Source organism: Hemiscyllium ocellatum, chromosome 4, assembly GCF_020745735.1.
Source record: "Hemiscyllium ocellatum isolate sHemOce1 chromosome 4, sHemOce1.pat.X.cur, whole genome shotgun sequence".
NCBI classification, from domain to species: Eukaryota; Metazoa; Chordata; class Chondrichthyes; order Orectolobiformes; family Hemiscylliidae; genus Hemiscyllium; species Hemiscyllium ocellatum.
In genome coordinates, this window is record NC_083404.1 from 28,308,843 (window position 1) to 28,332,147 (window position 23,305).

Below are 23,305 nucleotides of genomic sequence, written 5' to 3' on the forward strand. Positions count from 1 at the left end.
GGTGGGGACTTCAGGTTGTAGTAAGGAGAGGTTAAAGGAGTCAGCAAATACATGCAAAGGATTTGATTGCATGGCCTGGGGACTCCATATGAGCCATGGGTTCACTCTCAAAAAAGCCGATCTGATGTCTGCAGCAGTGACTGAGGGAACAGGTGCATCCAAGGCTATTGAGACAGGTAACACCATTTCACTCATCTGTTTTTGATATTTTAGTGAACTAGCATTGAGGCAGAAAGTTTCCAAACTCCAACTGCCCAACTTGGGAGCAAAATGCTGGACCTGTCACTTCAAAGCAGGGCTGGAATTTACTCCTAAATTGTTGGAAAGCAATTTTGAAACAGATGTTAGGAAGGGCTCCTCTATTCAAAATAGTCTTCGTGTTGGATAATCCATCTGACAGCCATTTCAGACAAAACATTTGCAAATTCTTCATTTATTATTGATGCTGATAGTGGAGGAGGTAAAGGTTCTTGGGAGATGGACTTTAATTAAAGTGTTTACTAACTAAAATAGATAATAAATGCAATGAGAGAGCTGGTCTAGCCTCTACTGTTTCCAGTTCACTTAACCTTGTCATGCAACATTGAAAGGAGCTCACTTTACTAGTTTTGGTCCTATTATGTACCATTAACATAAATCACTGAAAAATGTAAGCTGTTCAAGTTTGAAGATTGGAGATAGAAAAATAATGGAGCACAAAACAGTCTGATTCAGAAAGATTTTGATGTTTTAGTGAACTAGCAGTGTAGATACAGTTTCAAATGTGAAAACTATAATTGAATGCAGCCAAAGTAAAAATTTAGATTAGATTAGATTACCTACAGTGTGGAAACAGGCCCTTCGGCCCAACAAGTCCACACCGACCCGCCGAAGCGCAACCCACCCATACCCCTACATTTACCCCTTACCTAACACTACGGCAATTTAGCATGGCCAATTCACCTGACCCGCACGTCTTTGGACTGTGGGAGGAAACCGGAGCACCCGGAGGAAACCCACGCAGACATGGGGAGAACGTGCAAACTCCACACAGTCAGTCGCCTGAGTCAGGAATTGAACCCGGGTCTCAGGCGCTATGAGGCAGCAAGGTTAGAAGCAAGGAACAAAATTTAGTGTTGCAGTCATGTGAAGCAGTCATGCTGTATATTGATCAAGAAAACAATCTGGCAATTCTGAAGAAAATCAATAAAATTGAATTCAATTTGAATTTTATTGCGGGGAGTCATCCCAGGCCTGAATGACATGGATATTGGCACGTCAGTTGGGAAAGTAGTGTGAGATTGGCTGACATCAAATTCTGTACATCAAGAGGGGAAAAGAGTGTCTCGTGTTCTAATGGCAATCTTACAAGTGAGCAATGAAAGACCTAATTAACAGGTCATTCTAACCTAATCTCGCCTCATTGGTATGCAGTTTTCTATTCTCCCTTCTATTGGATGGAAACAAGATGGTGACAGTTCCAGACATGAATGTCAGACCTTCAGCTTCCCACTTGCTCCTCCAGGCTTCCGTGTTGGACAGCAGTCTCCAATGTCTGAGGGCTCTGAGTAATGAGTTCCCATTTACTCCATTAATGGAGATTGGCATTCGAAATGTACTAGCCTCACCACAACTCCAGCCATTTAAAATACACTTCTGCATTTTGAAATGTACCAGAACCTTTGTTGTAATGCTGTTGCCAGGGGACCTTGCATGCAGATGCAAGCACCCATCTCGTGGATTGGGCCAGGATCCCCTCAGCACTTCTCTCTTGCTCTCTGTTTTGTAATATGATGCAGCTACCTGGGTGTTCCCTGCATCTCTGCCTTGCCTTTTTGTGTTTTCTTTTGTTAGCTGGGGCTTACTTTCTTTCTTTGCTGTTTAGCATTGACACAAAACCAGGCTTGTCAGCAGTGCTCAGTCAAACATGCTGCTGAATGGAACCATGTTATGCAATCCAATGTGCCACGTGTCATCAGTGCATTTGACAAAGGCATTGTATGTACATGAACCAAATGGCCATGTCTCAGAGTCTAAGGGGAATAGTCTTCAATAGGCCAAGGTAGGTAGCTTTCAGTCATGGCATCCTAGTGCAGTAAGCCAAGCTTATAGTCCAATATCAGTCCAGGAACAAGGACATGGTTGGTCAGCTGTTTGTGGTGATCAGGGATCCACATCAATACAGACCAGGAAGAGCACCTTGCTTAACCCTGCAGGTCCAGTGTAACTAATCCAGGGAGTCACAGTAAGACAATCGGTAAGCTGTGCAGGTATCAGCCAGGGCCATGGCAGTCATCAGTTAGTGTTGACCGCCCAAATGAATCAGGAGGTGAGCTGTCGACAGCCCTGGGTGTCAGCTCAGTAATAATTAAATTGGGTTATCAGGGCCACTTTGATAGAGAAGTTGGGGAAGTCAATTCTGGCAATTGAGTTTACATGCTGGGATGCAGAGCAGATAATAATTATGAAGTGGAGAGATGATTGTATATTGGAGAAATGTGAGGAGGGGGTTAACAGATGGTCATGACCTCAGTGTAGGGGATAGTGCAACTCAATGGTTGGTATGATTAACCAAAAGGCCTGGGGTTTAGAGGGTAATGTTGGCAAATGAAGTCATAATTCAAGAGATGAGGGGAAATGTAGCTGCTCCGTACTGCTGGGCTTAACATGGACTGCGTGAAAGAAGGAAAATAGAAGATCAGGAAGTTGGCCTTTCATTAATAGGTAGGCCTCTTGACTCACTGTGACTAAACATGACCTGCGTTGCCTTCCATATTCATGTGAAAATGGAATATGGCTGCTACCACATCTGGAGTGAATGGGTTAAGTGATTATTTTCCAGTCTGAGCACTCAGTCTCTACTTGTAAGCAATGTGAGGCCCTTCTGGGCAATTATGTTAAGCAGGCACTTTCAGAGTACAGTTTGAAAGTCATCTGTAATCATTGTGCCCTGCATATGAAATACATGCAGTATCCAACTGTGTGGAATGCAAATCCTGGTCACAAGCAAACAGCCATGTTGTTGGTCATTGTAGATTGCACGGTGACTCAGTGTTTAGCACTGCAGCTGCACAGCACCAGGGTCTCTGGTTCGATTCCAGCCTCGGGCGACTGTGTGTGTGGAGTTTGCACATTCTCCCCGTGTCTGCGTGGGTTTCCTCCCGGTTCTCCAGTTTCCTCCCGCAATCCAAAATGTGCAGGTCAGGTGAATTGTCCATAGTGTTAGGTACTTTAGCCAGAGGGAAATGGGTCTGGGTGGGTTACTCTTTGGAGGGTTGGTTTGGACTTGTTGGACCGAAGGGCATGTTTCCACACTGTAGGGAATCTAATCTAATCTCTGAAGCAGAAGTAATCACAGTCCATTTTAAACATAGCACCTGCAGGTCACTGTCTACAAAGATAATACAAGATTTCAGAGGTTGTACATCAGCTGATTTCCTCTCACCTTGATCAGTAAGTATTTGTCAAATGCTTTTATATGCAATGCTAACTTTCTTTGGTGATAGGGAGGGTAGGAGTGCAAGGTATCAGAAATCTTATAACCTCTGACTGGACTTAAATGGCATTCATGATATGTGGTACCTATGCAATAGTTCTATGCAGCGGCATTCCATGGCCCTCTTTGTCAGAGTCCTCTGTTTCCCAGGGAGTGCTAAACTATCATTTGAGTGATACGATTGCTGACTCCTAATGTTAGTAAAGATCTGTTCTCTTTTGTCTCCAACACAGCTTTGTTGAAAGCATCACCAATGGATTTAGCAACAGCAAGGGTTATCATATTACTTTGATACAATGAAGGTGCAGAGAAATAGAGAAGAAATAATTGTGTCGATAAGCTCAGGACCAGCAGAAGCCAACAGCATGACAGAATGGCCTTCACATCAATGTATCACGTCTGTAGCTCTTCTCAGGATACAGAGGAGGTACAAGAAGCGCAGAATTTATCATCCTTGCTGCATTTCCTCCATTTCAACAAAGTGTAGTATCGCCTCAGACTAGGAAAACTATCACAAAACTTCTAATTGTTGGAGTGGGACCTGCAACATAAGTGTATGAATGCCATCCTATCTTGGTAGTCATCGAGGTGACAACTGCACTAAACTTTCATACAATTTAACGCTTCCAGGGATTAACTGAGGACCTGTGTGAGATCTCAATCCTCAACCCATAAATGTATCAAAACTGTTCACAGTACAATTTGTGCAAGATCACATTGCATCATCTCATTTTCCATGACAAGGTCAGTGCGACAGCCCATGCGGTAGTCTTTGCCAATGTAGCTGGCTTTCCCCAGGTCAAGGCTGCAATAAACTGTGTACATGTTACCCTGCGAGCACCGTATTAGAACGCAGCTGCCTCCGTGAACAGAAAAGGATTCCATTCCAACAGTGTACAAGTCAGTTGTGATCATCAGACTATGTCTTAGCCAGTCTGTGCCAGGTACCCTGGAAACTGTCATGATGTGTCAATCCTTGAAAGCTCATATTCCTGACTCGTTTCAAGGGCAAGATGCCTTGTATGGATTAGGAGGCAAAGGCCAACCTCTGTGATCATTGTTGTAGACTCTGTTGTACAATCCTTTGATCAAACACAAGTGTAAATACACTGCAAACCATGCTTCAACCAGGGCCAATGTGGAACAGATGATAATCTTACTGAAGGCGAGTTTTCTGCCCTAGGTGAGTCTAAGGTGACTCACAGTCTGATTTCCTTCTAATTTCTGCCGCTACTGTGCAAACCTCCAGGGCCTCCGAAGAGCTGGGAGATGACATCGTTCTTGTGTGGAAGAAGATATAGTCACTGAGGAGGAGGAACATCACCTTCAGCATGATAGAACAGGGTAGCTTCTGGTGTCCTAAGCCAGATCAGAGATGACGAGGAATTTCTTCACTGAGAGAGTAGTGACCTGTGGAATTATTTGCCACAGAAAACTGTTGAGGCAAAATCTTGAAAACTTTCAAGAAAGATATTGACATAGTTTTTAGGGCTAAAGGGCTCTCAGGATATCGGAAGAAAGCTGAAACAAGACACTGAGTTGGATGATTAGCCATGAGCATAATTAATGGTGGAGCAGGCGCAAAGGGCTGAAGAGCCTACTTCTGCTCCTACACTCTATCTTTCTTTTGATTTAATTGAAACCTGATTTCAGCAGCTATAATGTGGGTGCAGTAATCACTCAATGATTAAAAATGTGTTGGTGCTTGAAAGGCAAGCAGGCCTGAAGTAAATCTGTTCTTTTCCTTTGCTTTTGCTGTGGCTAATTAAAACTAAATGTTTTTAACTGTTTGAAGGCTTTCCAATATTTGTTCAAAGTAGGGCCATCAATGAGAAGATGTTAGTCTATAATGGACATTGAGGAATAGCATTCCCTTACACAAAGTTCTGGGATGGAATGATACTAAGGATGGCTAAGCTGAACACAGTTGATTGGCATTTCATCTACAAGCATCGACACTTAGTAACAGCAGTGTGTAGAAATTCACCAAACACCCTTGGACAGCACCTTCCAAACCCATGATCATTTCCATCCAGAAGGACAAGGACAGCAGATACATGATACCAGCATCTTCAAGTTCCCATTCAAATCTCTCACCATCCTGATTTGGACGTATGTTGCCATTCCTTCACTCACTGGACCAGAATACTGGAATTCATTCCTATAATGATTTGAACCAGATGGATTTTGTTGACTGGGTCAATCATAAATCCCTGGCTGACCAATATAAACAGGGGATTAGGCTTAGCCCCTTTTGGGCTCTGCCTGGCATTGACCCCCTGACCACGCGGGATGTTTTTCCTGGTGGTGGAAAATATTGGATAAAGTTATCATGCACAAGAGAAAAAAGAAAAAAGTATATTTAAACGGGGGATTTAGAGACTGCTCAGTTCAGGGGACTGACTCCAAGATGGCTGACCACAGCAATGCACTGTGCACAAGTAAATGAAGGGTAACTTGGTAATGGAATACCAGCCTCTGTGCCATTACTTCAGTGGCGAAGCGAGAAATCAGTACGTGCCCAAAGAACATTCACTTGCAACAGTCATCTTAGAGTTTGGGTGAGCATTTCTGGCACCATGCCTTTATTTGCGAAGCTTGGCTCATTCGATCCTGCTATCAAAGACTGGGTCCAGTATGTGGAAAGAATGCAATATTTTTTTCCAGGCAAATGACTTTGGAGCAGATGAAAAGCAATGAATAATCCTGACTGCTTGTGGATCCAAAGCATTTTCAGTTATTAGGGGCTTAACTTTCCCAGAGGCACCAGACACTAAAACCTTCCAAGAGTTGACAGAGTTGGTTAAGGAATATCATGACCTCAAATCTACTCTAATCCTGATATTCGGTTTTGTCTGGATGTTAGAGAATCTGTGCCAAGATTTTTGACGAGGCGAAGATGATGGCAGAGGCATGTGATTTTGGGTTATCCCTGAAGGAGATGCTGAGAAACCATTTGCTTTGTGGGATTAATGACATAACCATGCAGAAGTCCCTACTATCTAAAGTCCAACTGGACTTCAAACAGGCACCATAATTGGCTTTGTCATTAGAAAATGCAGCAGGTGGAGCATGGAGTTACAGGACGTCCCAATGGATCTGGAGACCCTCAACTATCTGACTGAACTTGGGGAACATCACTTGAGTATAGGCAATCACAGAGCCTCACGCAGAGGGACCCAAGGCCAACCCACAACAGAATCACACAACAAAGCCGAGCCTCGGACAAGTGGCTAAAATATTTTTCAGGATCTGGGCTGGCAATCTATTGTCTTTGCTGCCTGTATACGGACTTGACACAGCAAAGGAGTCCTACAAGGCCTGACTTCAGTAAGAAGACTTGTAAGTCAGTCTCCAGAAGGGTGCACATCCTGGAAAGTTCCCCTCCATGTGGGTTGGAACAATTTAATTGTTTAGTAGCATCCAAATCAGAACTGATTAAAATTAATGTTTGATTAAGTGATCATTTTGTTCCTACGGAGGAAGATACTGACACAGCTGTATCTGTGGTTGCAAAAGCTGTCCCTAACAAGATTCACTGGATTCCAACCCTTAAGTTTGTGCAAGTCCTCAGCCAGACTGAGAACATACATGGGAGAACCGTTGCAGATTAAGCGTTTGTCTTCAGTTCTAGTCTCCTATGAGAAACAGTTAATACAGTTACCACTGATGGTAGCAAGAGGCTTAGGCCCAAGCCTATTGGAGCAGAATTGGTTGAGAAAGATTCACCACATTGACTCAACATTTTTTAAATTAGAAAATGTTTGCCTTTGTGAAATCCTTTGGGACTATCAAAGGAGCAGAAGCTACTTTACATGTTGACCAGGAACCAGTTTTTTTTTTAGATTAGATTACTTACAGTGTGGAAACAGGCCCTTCGGCCCAACAAGTCCACACCGACCCGCCGAAGCACAACCCACCCATTCCCTTACACTTACCCCTTACCTAACACTACAGGCAATTTAGCATGGCCAATTCACCTGACCCGCACATCTTTGGACTGTGGGAGGAAACCGGAACACCTGGAGGAAACCCATGCAGACACGGGGAGAACGTGCAAACTCCACACAGTCAGTCACCTGAGTCGGGAAATGAACCCAGGTCTCTGGCGCTGTGAGGCAGCAGTGCTAACCACTGTGCCACCGTGCCGCCCACTTTGTGATTTTGCAAGACCTGCCCAGTGCCATTCACCTTGTGGGCAAAAGTCCAGGCTGAAATCAGGAGGCTGGAGAGCAAAGGAGTCATCAAGCCAATGCAGATTGCAGAATGGCAGTACCGGTCAAACAGATGTGAAGCCTGATGGCTCAGTGTGCCATTACGGGGATTTTAAACAAATGTTAAACTGGTTCTCACAGCTGAATAAATACAATAAATATAGTTGGCAGAGGAGCTGTCCTTCATGAAACATGGCATGTACCATGCAATTGCAACTGGATACAGAGTCCCAGAAGTACATCACAATTAACATCCGTAAGGATTTCTACTAACATACAAGGCTGCCATTTGGCAAATCATCAATTGGCACCCTTTTCCAGCGGACCATGGAGAACATGTTAAAATGGCTACACCAGGTTGTTATTTATCTGGATGACAACTGAGCAGCTGCGAGCATCAGTCACGATACATGCACTCCCAGAAGAATTGTCCACGGACACTAGAATGTCATTTACCAGCAGGAAATTTGAGTATTTCCTAAAGTCGATGGGCATTCAGCACATAAGGACAGCTCCACACCAGTCGTCGTCCAATCGTCAAGCAGAAAGAGCAGTCCAAATGTTGAAGGCTGGCTAAATGAAGCAGGTTACACCATCACTCGATACTAAACTGTCCCTATAATCCTGTTCACACAACAATAGGATAGTTCCAACAGAGTTGCTGATGGGGAGAAGAGTCTGCCCCAGGTTAAATCTGATATTCCTGTGTCTGGGAGAGGAGGGTGAAACAGCAGCAGGAATGCCAGTGCCAGCCACTTGTCTCCTGTAAGTGAGAGAGACCGTTTTTAATTCTGGGGATGACGTTTGCTGCTGGAAACATAGGAATGGCTCTGTGTGGGTATGAAGCAAGGTTGACATGAGGCTAGGTCCTGTGACTAACAAAGTTCGAGTAGATGATCCATTCTGGAAAAAATGTGGATCACAGGAAAGTTGTTCCCTCACAAACAGGGCAGGAGCAAAACATACCTAGCCCATCAGAGCAGCCTGACCTGTCAAAAACCATAAATTCTCCCTCCATCCAATGTTGAGGAAACCTCAGACTCTGAGATGGATGCATCCTCAATACCATCACCATTGGAAGAAGAGGAGAAAGCCCTCCCAAGAAGCTCTGATCGCAGGAGATGAGCTGTGGTCTGGTACACACTGCCCAAGCCAGAGTCCGAGGAACTGGACCTGGGACGAAAGCCTCAAGGCAAAGCTATAAGAGAAAGACCAAACCTACATCCCCGGAATTACATGCCCTATTGTTGCATGAAGGTGGTCCTATAATTGAAAAGGAACCGGGCAGTTCGGTATCGAATGACACTGGTGGGGGGCTGGGGTGGGGTAGGCTATCGTGCGGAATGTAGTGATCGGTACGAGGTGGATCTTGCTGACTACAAGATCCTTGACTAGGGTTGTTAACCTTGGACAATCAGGAAGCCCTGGCTGACCAATATAAACAGGGGATTTAGAATCTTCTTGATTCAGGGGACTAACTCTGAGCTGGCCACAGCAAGTGTACTATGCACAGGTACATAAAGGGTGATTTGGTGACTGGATACCAGTGCCTCTATGCAGTTATTTCAGTAGCGTAGTCCTCTATGCAGATATTTCACTTCTGTCATAGCATTTGTGGATCAATCTACAGCATGTGGACAGCAGTGATTTAAGAAGGCAGCTCGCAACAAAGGGATGGGCAGTAAATGCTGGCCAGCCAGCGATGCACACTTCCCACAAGTGAATAAGCAAAAAAGAAACTGACATAGCCAACCTTTGGTAAGATTAAGCCACATGTCTATAATTTAACTGAAGTGGTTTTTAAAAAAAGTTTCAACAAGTTTGTACAACATTTGAAAGAAGTTAAACAGTTGCAAACAGGGTTTTGTAAATGCAGATAGTATTCAGTTCTTGGGACTTTCATTTTTAGTGCTGCTAACTAGTAGGCTCTCTCCCTGCTTAGACATCTTACTTTTTCTCTTGGTCACCAAAAAAAGATAATTGAGAAGTATTTGCATCTATTTTGTATGTTCTTTTTCAATTGGCAACTTAATGGGATGGAATCAGAGTGGATATTTGTGTTGAGTATATGTGTGCAACTCTGTTCTTTTCTTCTGAGATTGATATTTTTAAATCCAATTATTTAGGAATCTTGTTTTCATTGCCTTGACATTTTATCTACTGCATCTAAATTGTAATTCTAAAAAAGGTGAGTGGTGGTGAGCAAGTGGGTGAATGTAGGTATTTTGAGGGGCACTTGAATGTGTCACGTCTGAGGGATGGTCATCAGGCCCAATGGATGGGTTGGAGTGTAAATAGTTGGGTTTTGGGGCTGAATAATTGGATTGGAGGGTGACGCGTTTGGAGGATTGGGTGAGTGGGTTGGCATTCAGTTGCACTGTTAATCATTGAATTGCACCAGAATTTAAACAAATTGACAGTACTTGGGTAAGTATTACCCATTGAGCCCAAAACTCCAATCTTGAGCTCACAATAACATGTTCTGTCCGTGTCAGAAGCAATGCAAATCAGCCAGTTGGAAGTGTAATATCCTGGGTAATTATTGCCTTTGTGCATAAATCAGGATGGGTTCGAAAGTGCAACACTGGCAGAGACCTTACCATGTGCCACTATTGGCAGGATGATGAATTTTCTTGTGTACTTCCTCTTCCTCTCCTTCTCCCATTTCCCCATTCTCTTCCTTACCCTTTTTGTGTCCTCTTAGTTATAATTTTCCTTGCTACTCTGCCCTCTTCAGTTTATATAGTATTATATAAGTTTAGCTGTGGTCCAAATAAAAGCTAAGTATTGGAGATCTGAAATAAAACAGAAATGCTAGAGACTCTTCTAGTGTCATATTGGACTTAATGTTAATTCTTTTTCGTTTTCTACTGATGCTGCTAGACTTGCTGAGTCTTTCTAACAGTTTCTGTAACTATTCTCAGTTTAATTTAGAGAAGTAAGGCCAGTAGAAAATCAAGCCTTGAGCTTGGTTGCATCATGTATGATCAAACTTCACCAGTCTAGGATAAAGAAAATACATGACACTGCTGTACAATACAATGATATTGAAGTGACTGCAGTCTAGTTGTTCCTGATTTCAGTTTAGTTACAAAACGCATATACAGACATATCTTTTATTTGAAATTTACAGTGAAGTTTGTTTTCCAAACAGTTTATTTACTTGTCTATACTCAAGATTGGGGATTTTTTGTTTCAGGATGCAAGTTGGGAGAGGCTTCTGATTTCCTTGTCCGTCAGGGCACCCTAATTCAGCTTCCTGTGGCAAATGGAGAAATGGGTTGTTACAGAGTGTGCACTTGTGGCCCAAGTGGACGCTTGGAAAATTGTCTGGAGATGCCTTGTATTGATGTGCAGAAAACCTGCATTGTAGGAGGCCAGAGGAAAAGTAAGTTTTGATTTTGTGTGCTGTGGGTACAAACCATGAATTAATTTAAGAATGTGTCATATTATTGAAGTCCCTAAAAGTCAATATGCAGATAAGTCCAGGCATGAGCTTGATCAGTCTCTGCCACTTATTCAAAGTCCTTAACCAAGAGGGGGACTGAATTCATGAGCATTTCTGTTATTTTAATTGTCTTAACAAAAATAGCCGATGTTTCTAATGCTGTAAAACAATTCCTGTTTCGTTTTGTGAAGTTCCTATGGGAAGAGAATGAGTTAGTTTAACTTGTAAACCGTGTCTTCATTATACTTTGGAATGATGATATAAATTAATGTTTTCTTGAAGTTTATTACTTTTAAATATTTAGGGCTGAAGATTTACTCCTGTAGCAAGTATCATCGGTCAGGAAATTTCCCAGCTCACCACATCCTCCTTGGGAGCAAGTTTCCAGTAAGATGCAGTTTTCACTGGTGGTTTGCAGTGCAGATGGAGTTAGGGCTGCTGTTGTCAGATGTAGTTTGTGAGCACAGGAGCTACCGAATGTTGAGGTGGACTAGTTAAAAAGCCCACCATTATCCCAGTTGTTTCTTCAAATTTTAGGCCTTATGCCCTCATGCCAATCATGCACCTCACCCATTTTTGTAGTCCTTTTATAATAACCTAATACCAACCTCTGCCTCTGTCCTTTGCCATTTTCTCCTCTATATTAACAAACCCAGTATCCACCACAGGCTGACCATAGGTGCCATTTTGATCTGAAATACAGTAGTTCAATATTTATTACAATTTTCACCTCTTTAAAAAAAAATGCACCATTATGAAAGGCCCTTTAAATTGTCTTTGTAGTTCTTAATCATTATAAGTAGCAAACCAAGGTGTACAAAACTTAAGCAGTGTTAAAAGAACAGAGGTTGAAGTGTTTTGTTGCACTCATCAGAACTAGGACTGAAAAGACTGACTTGGAAGAAGAAATATGATTTTATACTGAAAAAGACTTTGAGGAACAGATTTCTAGTTCTTTGCAGGTGAACTCATTGGTAGGTAGCTTAGTGAAGAAGGTGATTGGTACATTTCAGTATAGGATTTGAGATGTCATGTTGCAACTGTACAGGACATTGATTAGGCCACTTTTGGAGTACTGCATTCAATTCTCATCTCTCAGCTATAGGAAAGATATTGTTAGGATGCAGAAAAGATTTGCAAGGATTTGCCGGGGTTGGAGGATTTAATCTCTGAGAGGCTGAACATCCTGAAGCTACTTTCCCTGGACCATCGGAGGTTGAGGGATGACCTTATAGAGGTTTCTAAAATCTTGAGGGGCATGGGTAGGGTGAATAGCCAAGGTCTTTTTCTCAAGGTAGAGGAGTCCAAAACTGGAGGGCACAGGATAATGGTGAGAGGGGGAATATTTAAAAGGGACCTAAAACGTAACTTTTTCATGCAGAGGGTGGTGCTTTATAGGGAATGTGCTGACAGAGGAAGTGGTGGTGGCTGGGACAGTTACATTTAAAACGCAACTGGATGGGTACATGAATAGGAAAGGTTTTAAGGGATATGGGCTAAACAGGCCGAACATGATAAATAGGATGAGATTAACTTTGGATATCTGGTTGGACTGAAGGCTCTGTTCCCGTGCTGTACAAACCCTATGACTCTACAAGAAGAGGATAGCTGATTGGTGTGGCTGTAATAGTTGTGGAAATGCAGTACAAGGTTAACTGAACATATGAATTTTTGGAATAGGCAAGTAGATTCTGTCAACATCCTGTCCAATCAGAATCTACCTGTCTGGACTGAGATTTAATTGGCAGAGGCAGCTCGTTTCCTTTTTATATTTTAAAGGTCTGAGAACTTAAGAACTTGACAGCTTGACTGTTATACAGACCTTATCTACCCTTCATGAGACATCTGATATGTGACGACTAAATGTGTTAAAATACTTGCTGCAATGATAATTATGACCTTACATAAGTTCAAATAGTACTTTCAAAAGTGAAACGTTCTTAATTTTCTGTTGCCTCTGACCAATTTGAAATTTCTTGACAGAATTCTATAACGTTATCAGTATAATCTCATTATGTTGGAGCGATTCTGAATTTTTCATACTGCTTTTTCTCTTTGTCCCACAGGTCATGGAACATCTTTTAAAGTGGACTGCAACATATGCTCATGTTTTGCTGGGGAGCTAATTTGTTCAAACCGTCAGTGTTTGAGTGAATACAGTTCTCAAACAGATCGGAGTATGTTCACAGGTCAGAATTTTAATAAGTTCATGATATTTTTAAAAATTAGACTACAAAAAAGTTAATTTATTACTTTTAAGGTTTTCTTGAACTTTTGTGTGGGGAAAATCAAAACTGTGCCATTAAGAGATGCTAGGATGTGATTTTTCATGGCATGCTTTTACGGTTAATACTTTCATGTTTGAGATGACACTGTTAAATTTATTTAAGTGCTTTGTTGTGATGGCAATACCTTTCCAAGAATATAAGCCAGAATCTTGTCCTGATGCCATTGCATATCATTGAATCGAGAGTGCACTGATACAATTTATTGATAGCCAGCAAGGTTCCTAATAGTCCCACTTATCTGTCTTTCCCATAGCTCTTCAAATTTCATAATGGTTATCATTTATTGACCTCTGCTACTGCAGGTATTCTTCCAGATTATTGCCTCCAGGAGTTCCATGATCAACCTTTGGCTATCTAGATTCTTAAATTCTGACTTAGTCATAATCATAAAGCTGTACAGCACGAAAACAAATCCTGTGGTCCTACTTGTCCAAGCCAACCATACGTCCCAAATTAATCTAGTCCCATTTGCCAGTGATCAGCCCATATCCCTCTAAACCTATCATATTCATGTTCTCATCCAGGTCCCTTTTAAATGTTGGAATTGTGTAAGCCTCCACCACTTCCTCTGTCAGCTCATTACATACATGCCCCACTCTGTGTGAAAAAGTTGCCCCTTAGGTCCTTTTTAAATATTTCCCCTCTACCTTAAACCTTGCCCTCTAGTTTTGGACTCTCCTACTCTGAGGAAAAGACCTTGTGTACTTACCTTATTCATGCCCCTCAAGATTTTATAAATCTCTATAAGGTCACCCCTCAGCCTCCGATGTTACAGGTAAAATAGCCCCAGTCTAATCAATCAATCCTTATAGCTCAAACCTTCCAATCCTGGCAACATCCTTATAAATCCTTTCTGAGCCCTTTCAAGTTTCTCAAATATCTTTCGTATAGCAGGGAGACCAGAATTGAATGCATTATCATAAAAGTGGCCTAACCAATGTCCTGTGCAGCCGCAACATGACATTCCAACTCCTAATATATCTTTTTATTTGAAATGGGGCATAACATCCGTCACCTCCAAGTCCTCTAGCCTACTTCCACGTCCTAGGACCATACATAGACTGTGGCTAAAGTGTCTGCTGTGTTTCCTTTCTTGCATCCCTTGGCAACAAGAATGCATCCCATATACACGAATAAATTTTCTACTTTGAGTGTTATGATCATTTTACATATTACCTCTAGTACTATTCTCTCACCCTTTTCCCATAACCTTTCAGATTATCTTGATTAAAATAATCATCTAATGCTTCTAGTACACTTCCATATGTATTCCAGACCCAATCCACATGCAAGGATTTTTCTTACATCACATTTATTTTTGCAAGTCCATTTAAATCAGTGCCCTCTTGTTCTTGATCTTTTCATGAGTGAGAACAGTTTTTCCTGTCTACACTCTCCTGACTTGCTCATGTTTTTGAAAACATCATCCAAATCTCCTCTTCACCCATTCTTTTCCAAGAAAAGCAGTCACAACTTCTTCAATATATCTTCATAAGTGAAGATAACATGACCATAAGATATAGGAACAAAAATTAGGCCATTCAGCCCACAGAACCTGCTCTGCCATTCAATCACGGCTCAATTTCTCAACCCCATTCTCCTGCTTTCTCCCCATAACCCTTGAACCCCTTGACAATCAAGAACCCATCCATCTCAGTGTTAAATATACTCAATGAGCCTTCTGTGGCAAGGAATTCTTTAGATGGAGCTCTCTTTGGCTGAAGAAGGTCTAAAAGGTTTTTCCTTTATTCTAAGGCTATACCCTTGGGTCCTAGTCTCTCCTACTAATGGAAACATTTTCCCAACATTGACTCTGTCCAAACAATCCAGTATTCTGGATGTTTCAATTAGATCCCCCCTCATCCATCTAAGCCATCGAGTATAAACCCGGGACTGTTCTCATGAACCTCTGAACACACTCCAGGGGTAGTGCTTCCTTCTGGAGATATGGGGCCCACAAATGTGGTCTGACCGGAGCCTTATAGAGCCTTAGAAGTACATACCCACTTTTATAACCAAGTCTTCAAATAAATGCCAGCATTGTAATTGCCTTCCTAACTCATGACTCATCCTGCAAGTTTACCTTGAGAGAATCTTGGACAAAAATTCCCAAGTCTCTCTGCACTTCAGACTTCTGCATTTTCTCCCCATTGAGAAAATAGTCCATGCCTATATTATTCTAACCAAAGTGCATGACCTCACACTTTCCCATGTTGAACTCCATCTGCCACTACTTTGCCCACTCTCCTAACCTGTCCAAATCCTCCACCTCCTCAATGCTACCTGTCCCTCTACCTATCTTTGTATCATTTGGAAACTTAGCCAGTGTCCTCAGTTCCTTCATCTTGATGGTTAAGGTATAAAGTGAAAAGTTGTAGTCCCAACACTGAGCTTCGCAGAGCACCACTTGTCACTGGCTGCTATCCTGAGAAGGACCCTTTTATTCCCACTCTCTGCTTTCTATCCATGCTAGCACCTTGCCTCTGACACCATGGGCCCTTTATCTTAATCAGTAGCTTCTCGTGCGCCACCTTGTGAAAAGTCTTCTTGAAGTCCAGGTAGATAACGTCCTTCGGCTCTCCTTGGTCTAACCTGTTCACTACCTTCTCAAAGAATTCTAGCAGATTTGTCAGGCGTGATCTCCCCTTGATAAAACCATGGTCTATTTTACCAAGTATTCAGAAATCTCATCCTTTACAATGGATTCCAGGATCTTACCTACGACCAAGGTTAGGCAAATTGGACTGTAATTTTCCATCTTTTGCCTTACTCCCTTTTTAAACAGGGGTCTCACGTTAGTGATTATCCAGTCCTCTTGGGTGCTCCCTTATTCAAGCGATTCATGAAATATCACCACCAACATCTCTGCTATCTCTTCAGCTATCTCCCTTAGACCTCTGGAGTGTAGTCCATCTGGTCCAGGTGACTTATCCTCCCAGGAAACATTCTTGTAAAGCTCATTTACGGCCTCTGCTACATTCACATCCTTTCCCTAAAGCTTGATTTGAGAACTATGGACAGTAATCTATCTGAGGTGTCACTCTTATCTTGAATAGGTTCAACTTAACCTTCCAGCTTATGTTTTTCCCAGTTTTATATCATCTGTAAATTCTGAAATTGTCTCCTGCATTTCAATGTCTAGATCGTTAACATAAAATAGATATGGGTGCCATTATCCAACCCCTGGAGAACTCCACTGTACCTCTTCCTGAAAAATATCGATCGACTAAGGAAAGGGCAAATTTGCTCCTTTATCTCCTTCCCACTAATTGGTGATCCACCTTATACCAGGGCCCCACTGTTTCAAGACCTGAAGAATCTAATATGCTGTATCCTGGATCCATGTTCCTAGTCCCTTCTTAACCTGAATAACTTTATGATATCATAATGGTAATGTCACTGGTAATCTCAAACTCCTGACTAATGTTTGAGAGATTTTGAATTTGATTTTGAATGTTCTAGAGAAATTAGTTCCCATCTTACCATGCCAATTGAGGATTTTTAGTTAAATTGATGAATATGTTTTGAATAAAGTTTCACTAGTATGGTTTATGACGTAAAACTTCTGTGGATGTGCTGTGGACTGCACTTTTTCACGGTGCCGTCATCCTCACCAGTAAACAAACCAATTTAGTGCTGAGCTCACAAAGCCTGAATGGCTTGGTTAATGACATTTAAAGGGTGGCCCAGGCTGTTTTACTGGGAAGGAGATACAGGTTATGTCTGTAAACAATGACTTGGGTGTCTGTGCTGATGGTGAATAATGTGGTAACCTTGGTTCCAAGGAGTGTCTAATTGTGCATTCTTTGCCACTTCTGACTATGCTGAGTACTGCACTTGGCCATCATCCTCTGGAATTCTGTGTAATTGCAGAATGACCACTTCCTGGAACGCATAAGCCAAGAAACATTTGTTTTTCCTTGTATCCTGCAGTGATATCACTGCTTCAAGGCTTGTAACTCTTTAATGCTTTGAGGCTTTATCTAAATGGTAAAATGCATGAAATCCATAAAAGAAATCTCTGCAGGTTTTAAGCAAAACTGGAAAAAAGTGTTATGTGATTCTAACAAACACTGACTGGTATTGAGATTGTTGACTTGCTCACTGAGCTGGTGAGTTTTTTTCCACAGACACTTTGTCATCATGCTAGATAACATCATCAGTATACCTCTGGTGAAGCAGTTCTATCCTGCTTGCTATTTATGTGTCTGGCTCTGCAGGGGTTGGTGGTGTCATTTCCAGTTTTGTTGCTGGTTCTCTTTCTTAGTTGTTGGTATGTGGGGTCCACATCTTCATGTTTGTTAATGGAGTTCTGGGTTGAGTGCCAGGCTTCCAGGAATTCCTGTGCATGTCTCTGTTTGGCTTGACCTAGGATGTATATATTGTCCCAGTCGAATTGGTGTCCTTCATTGTCTGTGTGAAGTAATACAAGTGATAGCTGGTGACTAGTTGGTGTTCACATACCCTGGGGTTAATTTCCTTCCTGTTTGCCCTATGTAGTGTTTTTGGTAGTCTTTACACGGTATTTTGTATATAATGTTGGTCCTGTTAGTTGTGGGTATAGGATCCTTTATACTTGTTAGCAGTTGTCATGGTGTGGTTGTAGGTCTGTGGGCTCCCATGATATCCAAGGGTCTGAGTTGTCTGGTGGTCACTTCTGATATTTCTTTAATATATGGCAGTGTGGCCAGTGTATCTGGTCTTCCTGTTGAGCTCAAGTGAGCCACAACACACTGCAGTACACCAGAGCTATATAAAGCAGAAGAAGAACACCTACACAATGTCTTCAGAAACAACGGATACCCAAAAAGCATAGTCCGATGATACCTGCGTGACAGACCACAACAAGAAGACACAATATGCCCAGATACACTCAGTGAACATGCCAACAATCTTATCCACAACTTGAGCTACTAATCTTCTTGAATATTCTGAACTGACTGAGAATGTGTAGCACTGAAATACCTGATGTCTGCCCATTCAAAGAATCCTTATTATGAATACTCGCAAATGAAGAAAACTGCACAACTTCATATCTTTACCTACTCATGCAAAATAATCATGCTAGCAATGCACAAATGATCGAAGCAGTTGAAACAAGGAAAATATGTCTATTTATGAAGAGTATTGCACTGCTCACTAAGGTACCAATGCCCCATTTCTGACTTTTTTTCCAATTTATCTATCATCCTAAACAATTTTTGTATCACTAATTTTAAACTTGCACAAAGTAATCCAAAATATTGAGGGGTCTGTTTGAGTTTAATCCAGTTCATCTGGTTGTATTGTCACAAAGCTAGTCCTTATTTTACCTGAAAGCTGTCTGTTGGCTCAAGGGTATTCTGTCCTTGATGTTTTTCAGAGGGGCAATAAACCAGCCAGGTACCAATCAGTCTAGTTTGGTACAGAGATGAAAAGGATTTTGAGAAGTCTTTTGTTTATATGTAAACAGATGAGATTTCAGGCCAAAGTGGCTATGTTTTAGAAGTGACCTGTGTAATGAAAGTGGAGTGGTCAGCTCTGTAGCTGAGCAATTTAGTTCTCACTGTCTCTCTCTCTCGGCTGTAAGCATGTGTTCCATTGATACTGGTTTTTAAAGGGAGTTTGCTTATTGGGACTGTTGTGTATATTTGGAACAGCATAATTACATCTAGTTTGGATAGACTGAGTTCTGTAGGAGTTCTTCATTCTGTACTTTGTGTTTCATTGTGTAATGTTGTGAATAAATGTTTGTCTGTTTTAAAACTAGTCAACCTAGATAACTTACTCCAGGTAATTTTCATTGTACACTTACCAAAACAAATTGCAAAGCTATGAACTGGGCTGTCTGCTTAAGAACGGTTTGAGTGGTCTAGCCTAGTCCATAACAGTATACAGTGGCCAGATCTCTCGGCAAATGCATCACATGCACAACAATAATTTAATTTTTAACTGAACCTGTGTGGGGGAAAAAAAAACTACATCGTACACATCTTAAACAGCACAACAATATAATTCATTTTCCAGCATGGATAAAAATGTTACAGAAAATGAGGTTTTAAGAAGTTCCATATGCTGAATCAAATAATGCCACAATTGTTCCTCATCGATAAAACAGTTGAAATTAAAATATATCTATTTGAATTGGAGATGTGTTAGAAATGAAATTGTATAAGATTGTTTGTTAAAATGGAGAAATGAAGCGGTGAACTGCTATGAATTCTGTCTGGCTACAAAATTCTCTGTGAACATGGTTGTTAAAGATTCAAGGTTGGGAATAAGTGCAGGTGGGTTTATTGGAACGGAGGTGCAAAATGTTTACAGTTGTAAACAATGACCAAGGCAGTTGTGCTGTTGGTGAATAGACTGTTATTCTCCAAGCCTTGGGGATTTTTAGAAATGTCAGGGTTTGTGAATGGTATAATAATCAATTCTGTGTGAGGAAGCAAAAAGTCTAAATAACAGACTATCTTTTTGTTACAAACATGACGATTTATAACAAAGAATGTTCATTTTGTAGGTCTTCCCTGCAATTGTGCTGACCAATTTGTACCGGTTTGTGCTCACAATGGACGTACGTACCCAAGTGCTTGTATTGCACGATGTGTTGGACTGCAAGACAATCAATTTGAATTTGGACCTTGTAAATCCAAAGATCCATGCACTCCCAATCCATGTTCCAAAAGTCAAAGGTACCAAAATTTTCTTCATGAGTTGATTTTTATTCAAATTAATTGTAGCATCAAGCAAATTTTCTATTGTACTTTTGTCAGAAAGTGATTTGTATGGGTTGGCAGTTTTTTGAGACTGCAGTTTACATATGTGCTTGTAAAGAAGAACACTTGCCGTACATAGCTATAACGTTTGAGTTTAGTCATTTACAGTAATCTGATTTTCCTGATGACTCAATCTCATTTGAGTCTGGTAAATCTTTGCATTCTGCCTGTTGGGTAGCAAGGAATGTTTCTGCAAAGATTTTCTTCAGGACTGCTAAGGCAGCTGAGGCTTTGTTGGTCTATGATTGGGTAATGAAAGGGGGAAATGCTTTAAGGTTCCAGTTAGAGGAATGGACAGGGTGTAGAAGATGACCAAAAAAAGAATGGGAGCATGGTCATGAAATGATTTGAATTTGAGAGCCAAGGTGAGTCGGTGGTGATGGATTGATGGAGACGAGACGTCTGCAGTTTGTGGTTGATGGGAAGCCATCAAAGAGACTGTTTAAAGTCATGAGGTTGATTTTGCATGTGTAAGAATGTCAGTGTTGAATGCAAACGCAGTCACTAATTTGAAAGTCAGAATCTTAATAACAGATCAGAAATATGGTTTAAAGCTCAGCTAAGGATCAGTCAATATACGTGCAGAATTTGGTTTCAATTTGAGAATGACTGAGGAGATGAATGAAGCCACGTACAAGGGAACAGAAATTTAGCAGACCAAAGTCAATGAACTGGATTATTCTCAGCAGCAAAGAAACCTATAGGATGGCCAGAGCAGGAAGGACAACTGCTTCTAGCTCTTTCATAGGCATATCGATGTCGATTTTGTCTTCTTTGCTCTACTTCCCAATGCAGCACTTTCAATGAGAGACATGATGCAGTTTTGAGCAATAAATCAATACAGAAAGTCTTCACAAATCAGGTTGAAGTATTCTCACTGGAAATGAAATGTCCAAATCAAGATAAAGGTGGTAATATCAATAATGTGCAAAGAAAAAAATAAACATTGGGAAATACAGATAGGAATAGGAGACAAAAGAAGCATAATCAGTTTAAAAAAAAGGTTTAAAGTTTCCAGCACAAATTTTCTTCTGAGGAAAGGTGATGCTACATTTATAAAATTATTTCTTCATGGTTAGAAAGGTTAATCCAAAATAATTAAAATTAGGGTATTTAAAGACTTCACTTATTCCTGAATACACTAGCTTAATATTTATAGATGTTTCTCATGTGGAAGTTGTGGCCACTGTTGTGGACATTTTGGTATTGAGCTTGTCAGCCAGCACAACATCACATCCTACCCGGGAGCAGATACCTCCAATAGTAGTCTTTGTATTTTCACATTTAACTGCACATGTTCAGATTTTCTGTATTCTGGACCGTTGGCTTTCGCCAGGTCACTTTTCAGCCTCCGAACATTGTGACTTGTTCAAGGCTGAATGTTCACAAAACAGTTTGACAATGAAAGGATTACATTATTTGTTAAATGTGACATATGTGAACCTCCTTGAAATTGATAAGAATCATTTGTTTTTGGAATTTAATTCATTGTGCCTTAATAGATCAGTTGGAATGAATAGAGAAGTATCCCCAAGGACATTGTGGGTCAGCCTGTAGCATGTGAACTGGAGCATTTCAAGAAGGTAGTTCACCATCTTCTCAACGGCAATTTGGGATAGGCAATAAACGCTGGCCACCCAACAACGCTCATGACCCTCGGATGAATAAAAGCGTCTGCTGATTCTATGCTCCATGTGAGACCTGTGGTCTAATGCCACTCTCCTTTGCTCTTGTATCTACCTCACTGAATCACAAAATTGTTACAGGAGTCGAAGGAGATTTGGCCCATTGTGCCAACACTGAGGCTTTTCCCCATATCCCTGCAAATCATTTATATTCAAATAATTATCCAATACCCTCCTGAATGCCTTAATTAAACGGATGGCACGGTGCCTCAGTGGTTATCACTGCTGCCTCATAGCGTCAGGGTCCTGGGTTCCATTCCACCCTTGGGCAATTGTCTGTGTGGAGTTTGCATGTTCTCCCCGTGTCTGCGTGAGTTTTCTGTGTGCTCCGGTTTCCTCCCACAGTCCAAAGATGTGCAGGTCAGGTAAATTGGCCATGCTAAATTGCCCATAGTGTTAGGTGCATGAGTCAGAGGAAAACGGTTCTGGGTGGGTTACTCTTTGGAGGGTTGGTGTGGACTTGTTGGGCTGAAGGGCCTGTTTCCACACTGCAGGGAATCTAATCTAATCATCCTAAACCTGCCTCCGCCATATTTCCAGGCAGTGCATTCCATACCCTAACGACTTAGTCTGTTCAGAAGTTTTCTTTGCATCACCCTTGCATTGTACGTCATTTTGAATCTACGTCCCCTTGTACTGTTTCTCTTTAACGACCAGGAGTAGCTTCTTCTGATCTACTCTGCGTAGCCTACTTTTGATTTTGAAAACCAGTGTAAATTTCCTCTCAGTTGCCTTCTCTTCAAAGAGTGCAGTCCCAACTTAGAATCATAGAGATGTACAGCATGGAAACAGACCCTTCGGTGCAACTCGTCCATGCCGACCAATCTAGTCCCACCTGCCAGCATCCGGCCCATATCCCTCAACCTTTCCTATTCATATACCCATCCAAATGCCTCTTAAATGTTGCAATTGTACCAGCCTCCACCACATTCTCTGGCAGCTCATTCCATACACGTAGCACGCTCTGCGTGAAAAAGTTGCCCCTGAGATCTCTTTTCTATCTTTCCCCTCTCACCCTAAACCTATGCCCTCGAGTTCTGGACTCCCTGACCCCAGGGGAGTCCAGAACTAGACTTTGTCTATTTATCCTACCCATGCCCCTCGTAATTTTGTAAACCTCTATAAGATCACCCCTCAGCCTCCAACGCTTCAGGGAAAACAGCCCTAGCATATTCAGCCTCTCCCTGTAACTCAGATCCTCCAACCCTGGCAACAAGTTTGTAAATCTTTTCTGAACCCTTTCAAGTTTCACAACATCTTTCCGATAAGAAGGAGACCAGAATTGCATGCAATATTCGAATAGTGGCCTAACCAATGTCATGTACACCTGCATCATGACCTCCCAACTCCTGTATTCAATACTCTGACCAATAAAGGAAAGCATACCAAATGCCTTCTTCACTATCCTATCCACCTGTGACTCCACTTTCAAGGAGCTAT

The 23,305-nt window shown here is 41.6% G+C and overlaps 1 protein-coding gene across 1 annotated transcript in view; it reads left to right on the plus strand.

Annotated features, from left to right (window-relative positions):
* reck (reversion-inducing-cysteine-rich protein with kazal motifs) overlaps positions 1-23,305 on the plus strand; it is a 177,087-nt gene that overhangs the window by 116,627 nt on the left and 37,155 nt on the right. Inside the window, exons 18-20 of the mRNA XM_060824192.1 lie at positions 10,889-11,077; positions 13,204-13,326; positions 19,925-20,096. Of these exons, the coding sequence (XP_060680175.1) occupies positions 10,889-11,077; positions 13,204-13,326; positions 19,925-20,096 (484 nt within the window). The remainder of the gene's footprint in view (positions 1-10,888; positions 11,078-13,203; positions 13,327-19,924; positions 20,097-23,305) is intronic.